Raw genomic sequence first — 5,381 nt, 5'->3', positions numbered from 1 at the left:
AAGTAGTTTGTTAAAATGAGAACCTATAAAAGACAAAATGCTTTCGTACCGATCGAACAGGTTGCACCAATCGAACACTGAAATGGCAGCTAACAACAGCAGGAATGTTTTTTGACTGTAGGGCAGCAACAATGTGACTGGCTCACAGAGGTTGTAACATATTTAGCAAATCAGCTGACAGAGTATAAACTGGAAAGGTGGGGGATGTAAATAGATAGAACAAGCACAAATATGTTCTTCCTGATTGAACTTTCAATTATCTTCATATGTTGCATATCCCCACATTGGGCTATGTTTTATCACACTAATAGACAGTAAATCTATTAATTCAAGCACAGAAAACTATACAACAAAATGAAACAGGAGTTAATTGGAGCCAAGTTGCTCAAAACCAGACTAATATGGCCATGATTACCTCAAAAAGGTGTGTTTTTGTTTTTTGGGGTTTTTTTTGGGATTGGCTTGTCAACCCTATGTAAATACTAATGTGTCATATGGGTAACCTGAGTACCTGCTCTTACTTGATACCTCACCGTAGAATCAAAAATCTAAAATGACTGATTCACCTAAGAAACAAGTATCTCAGTTCCCTGCATTCTCTTCAAGTGTCTAAGATATACATTAAAAAGTCATTTTAGGACATCCAGTTGAGCAGTTGACTGTCTGGAGTTTGTCTGGGCAGCCAGCATGATCTCTTATATCTGCATGTATTTTTGTTCTGGTCTGTCTGCAGAAAAAAAGGACTCTGTGCACCGTGTCGTGACTGTCTGCTCGGCTCTGCCTTCAAGAACTCCGGAAACAAGTCTCGAGATGGAAAAGGAGGCTGCAACATCCGCGTGATCATCCGCGGAGCTCCAATGGGTTTTCGCCGAGCAGACTGAGGACACCGGCATCCCCTACTGCGTGTAAGGAAATGGGCGGATCCGGGGAAAGCTCGGTCACGCTGCGTGGGTGGGTGAGCGTATAGTAAGGAGCTGCGGCGGCAGTATTTATAAGAGAGCCGAGGAGAGCTCAGACAGGACGAACAGTAGCCCGGCATAGAGGAGCGCTTTCAGCACCATCGCAACTGGACAGCGACACGTAGCCCCACAAAACTTTTGCAAACAGCCATCATGGTTCTCATCTGGACCCAGTTCGGTGTGAAGCACAAAAATGTCAATGTCAAGTGCAAAGTGCGAGTTATGCACAGAGGTGACAGCTCAGGATCTTCATCATCAGCGGTAAGTTGGACTAATGTCTATGAATGTTCTTTTTTTTTTTTTTTTTTTTTTAAAGCTTTTCACCTGTTTAAGTCGTTTAATCATTAATTAAATCAATTACTCACATTCTTAGTGAATTAAAGACACTGGCAGGTTATTTAAATATTAGATTTTTATGTTGATATATTGTGTTGGTATATTGCTGTGGGGGGAAAAACCTTTAATGTACCGTCATCTCTGTCTTTATTGCCTTATTTATATTGCTGTGGATTCATTCAAATGCTAAACTTGCTGTTTCGCGTTCAGCCAATCGCTGCAGAGAATCTCGGTCGTTGGGGGAAGTCTTTTTGCCCCTCACGACTTTCCCCTCTTCTCTCACGTTGTATTGTGCATCAGCATATAGAATTCACAGTAGAGATATGCAGATATAAACGTGTTTCCCCGGAGAGTGTCTTCGCCTGGGTGGCTGAATTTTTCTGCACACTAAAAGATACTGTGCAGCAGTTTGAATTTGCATGATCATAAGTTATTCATCAGCAGCATTTGGGGTTTTTGCAGCTGATAACATTTCAGATGTCTATGCATCATTGTGAATACTGTATAACATATTGGACAAAAAAGAGGATTTTTAAGAATGGAGATATGACAAGTAAATAGTCTAATGTATGATTGTGCTTTTTTCTACAGGAAAGCACCAGGTCTGAGCCAGACACACCCTGCCTGTCGATCAAACCCCCAGGCAAGGACTTCTACAAGATCCTGGGTGTGTCACCAGACTCCAATGAAGATGAGATCAAGAAGGCCTACAGGAAGATGGCTCTGAAGTTCCACCCAGATAAGAACAGTGATGCTGATGCTGAGGACAAGTTCAAAGAGATCGCAGAAGCCTACGAGATCTTGACTGACCCCAAAAAGAGAGGCATATATGACCAGTTCGGAGAAGAAGGTGAGACTCAGGGAGTTTTGACACTAAGATAATTCAAATATCAGAAGAAATGGGAATTAATTTACATGTGTTAAAAGGCTTGAATGGTAACTGCAATCTGGCTAATTACTATAGCAGAGACTGTTGCATTAGCCTTTCATGCCATGATCGAGGCTAAATACTGATGTGAAGTGGAAGGATCTTGCCTAAAACGCTCCCACCCCTCTTTAAACCAGCTAAACATGTGCAGCATAGACAGCTGTGAGGTTGATAAATTATTCAAGGTGCAATGAAAGAGTCCTGAAAACTCCTTTGATATAAATATAAACCTTCCAGAAGGAGAGGCAGAATATGCATGAAAGAAGCATCAATATCAGCATAAAAAAGGAGCATCAGATCAAAAAAGATACTCTACAGGAAGTTAACACTTATCTTTTTGTTTTTCTTTGTGTTTTCAGGCCTTAAAAATGGAATGTCTATGGCTGGCCCAGGCAGTGTTTTTCGCAATAATTTCCACGGTGATCCCCATGCCACCTTCTCCTCCTTCTTCCATGGCTCCGATCATTTCGACATCTTCTTTGGCCCTGACACTGATGGCGACGATGACCTCTTCAACCCCTTTAGAAGGTTCCCCTTCAGCCACGTGGGCGGGTCCACCGGCAGTGAGGGTGGGCTGCGAAGAGGCCAGCGGCGCCTGCAGGGCAAGGCAGTGGTGCACAATCTCCTGGTGACCCTAGAAGAGGTGTTGCACGGCTGCACAAAGCACGTGAAGATCACCCGCAGCCGCCTCAACCCTGACAGCCGCAGCCTGCGATCTGAAGACAAGATGCTGAATGTGGTGGTGAAGAAAGGCTGGAAAGCAGGCACCAAGATCACCTTCCCAAGGGAGGGAGACGAGACACCCAACAACACCCCTGCAGACATCACCTTCATTCTCAGGGACAAGGAGCACACCCAGTACAAGAGAGATGGCTCCAACATCGTCTACAAGGCCAAAATCACCCTCAAAGAGGTGAGTTGAATAAATGCATTCATATCAGGCTGAAAGGTCTATCAGGGTTAAGAATCCTGGCCTGGTGGCTCTCAAATAAAAAATGAATTAAATTATATGAAACACATACAGTATAATAAGTAGGTATACTGTCATTATACCACTTACGCCTACTCAGGGTCATCCAGTACTTCTTATACATTACATAACTGTTGAATGGTGCCTTCTCTTAAATGCCAGAAGATCGATAACTGAAAGACATCAGTAAGACATAAGGCTAAAGCTGCCATCTCTGGCAAATGCAGGGAGTGTAATATGTTTGATTGTAGTCTGAGGACAGAACACAATGTTCTGTTTGGGGACATCTGAGCCCAAAGCTGAGAATGGGCTGACAGACCCCCGCTAACAGAGCAGCAGCAGCACCCTGCCAACGCCTTCGTTACCTCATCAGCCCCTGCAGAGTGAGAGAGAGCAAGAGCTAAATTTAGCCTCAGCACTGACTGCCCCCACGAATCGCACTTCACTCTGCCTCTCAACTACTATGTATGCTGCAGACTCCTCCACCTCTACGAGGCAGAGAGAGAGGCAGAAAGGCAGCTTCTTTTTTTTTACTCGGCCCCTGGCTCTCACTTTTACCAACCCACACACAGATTAGCTGGGTAGCAGTCATAGAGACTGGCATATCAAAAGAGCTCCTCCATCTTTTTCAGTTGCTGAAGCACTTGACTCCCACGCACTGGCAGTATATACAGCAGCGATTATAACAGCTGTAACACCGGTTTATTCCATAACACAGAAAACCATTGTGCTTTTAGAAAGACAGACGCTCCATATTTAGCTCTTATGTAACTTGACACTTTCAAAGATCAGACATTTAATAGATTTTTTTGTTCCAAGTGTACTTCATTCTAGTCATTTCCAGGCCATTCAGGACGCATTTATGAAACTTGTACCTAAATATAACAGGTCTAGAGAACTAACCTTCTCTTCCCTTTTTGTCCTCCAGGCTCTATGTGGCTGCACAGTTAACGTCCCCACACTTGACAACCGGATGATGCCTCTACCATGCAGTGATGTTATCAAACCTGGTGCTGTACGGCGGCTAAGGGGCGAGGGTCTGCCAATCCCCAAAAGCCCATCCCAGCGTGGCGACTTGGTGGTGGAGTTCCAGGTGCTCTTCCCCGACAGGATCCCACCCCAGTCACGCGAGATCATTAAGCACAGCCTGGGCCAGTGCTAGCCTGCTTTCATTAACCTGATTGACACAGCTTCACCATGCGTGTGTGTTGTTATCAGTTTACAAACACAGCCTTGCCCGAGGTGCTAGTATCACAACCAATCACAACCTCTTATTGTGTTTGGCAAATGGCAAGCAGCAATGAAGTGAATTGTAGTTCGGACAGGTCTTTCTGCATATGTACGCACTTTAGGCATAATGCACAACAACTATGATGCCACATGAGCAGTGAAGAAGTGACGAATGGGGTCTTTGGTATCTGAGGATGTCCATTGACTCAAAAGCCTTTTGTCTTAAATAAAAAGGTTATCTGTACTGTTATATCTAGGATGTACTAGGATATCAGTGTGCTATTCAAGTCTGTATAGACTTCCTTAAACCTGAATGGTAGAAACATTTAAAAAAAACATCTTTATTATAGTTATATGGTGTTCATATGACTGACTTTTGCATTGATTTATTACAATAGCGAAATGTACTTTTGTGCAAAGATCTACTTTGTGTACAAAATGCAAAAACATTGTCTCTAAGAGAGATTCATCTGTCAAATGTTCTATTGAATTATTTGAAATGTTTGTATATATTCTGCAATGAGCCAGCTGTTGATGTATTATTACCTGATATATTTGGAAGCATGAAATATAAAGGAAAATGTAGAATTTGAAGTTGTGTTCTTTACTTTTCTTTGTGATAATCATGTTTTTGCTAGACAGTGGACTGCAAAACTTCTCAACAAATGATCAGACATTGCAGTCCATAAAATCACAGTTCAGAGAATGAAGATCTTCCAGATATTGTTTTAGTTTTATACATACAAAAACTCAGCTTGGAAATAAATGTAAATATATTAAATAAATAAAAAAAACATGCCACTACAGAGACTTTATGTGATGCTTGGAAGTGTTTTTTCCATGTGCTTGGGGGTAATTGGTTTCAATATATCTTTGCAATAAGACAACTAAAAAAAAATTGGGGTAAGATCTGGAAATGTTCCAGTAATGTTTTTAAAATGTGCTTAATAATATAACA

General features: G+C 42.3%; 1 protein-coding gene across 2 annotated transcripts; it reads left to right on the top strand.

Moving 5' to 3' along the window:
- Positions 1 to 1,112: 1,112 nt before the first annotated feature.
- Positions 1,113 to 4,355, top strand: zgc:122979 (uncharacterized protein LOC641576 homolog). Of its 2 annotated transcripts, none has more exons than XM_062434734.1 (4): positions 1,113 to 1,220; positions 1,887 to 2,145; positions 2,583 to 3,136; positions 4,122 to 4,355. In XM_062434734.1, the coding sequence occupies exons 1-4, from the start codon at positions 1,113 to 1,115 to the stop codon at positions 4,353 to 4,355; spliced, it is 1,155 nt and encodes a 384-aa protein (XP_062290718.1). The 2 variants fall into 2 exon arrangements, with proteins under 2 accessions (XP_062290718.1, XP_062290719.1); XM_062434735.1 differs by having other exon boundaries at positions 1,113 to 1,235; positions 2,616 to 3,136.
- The last annotated feature ends 1,026 nt before the right edge of the window (positions 4,356 to 5,381 follow it).

This window comes from Scomber scombrus, chromosome 15 (assembly GCF_963691925.1).
Source record: "Scomber scombrus chromosome 15, fScoSco1.1, whole genome shotgun sequence".
Classification (NCBI taxonomy): Eukaryota; Metazoa; Chordata; class Actinopteri; order Scombriformes; family Scombridae; genus Scomber; species Scomber scombrus.
The sequence above is the reverse complement of the archived record's forward strand: the minus strand, read 5'-3'. Positions and strand labels throughout refer to the sequence as shown.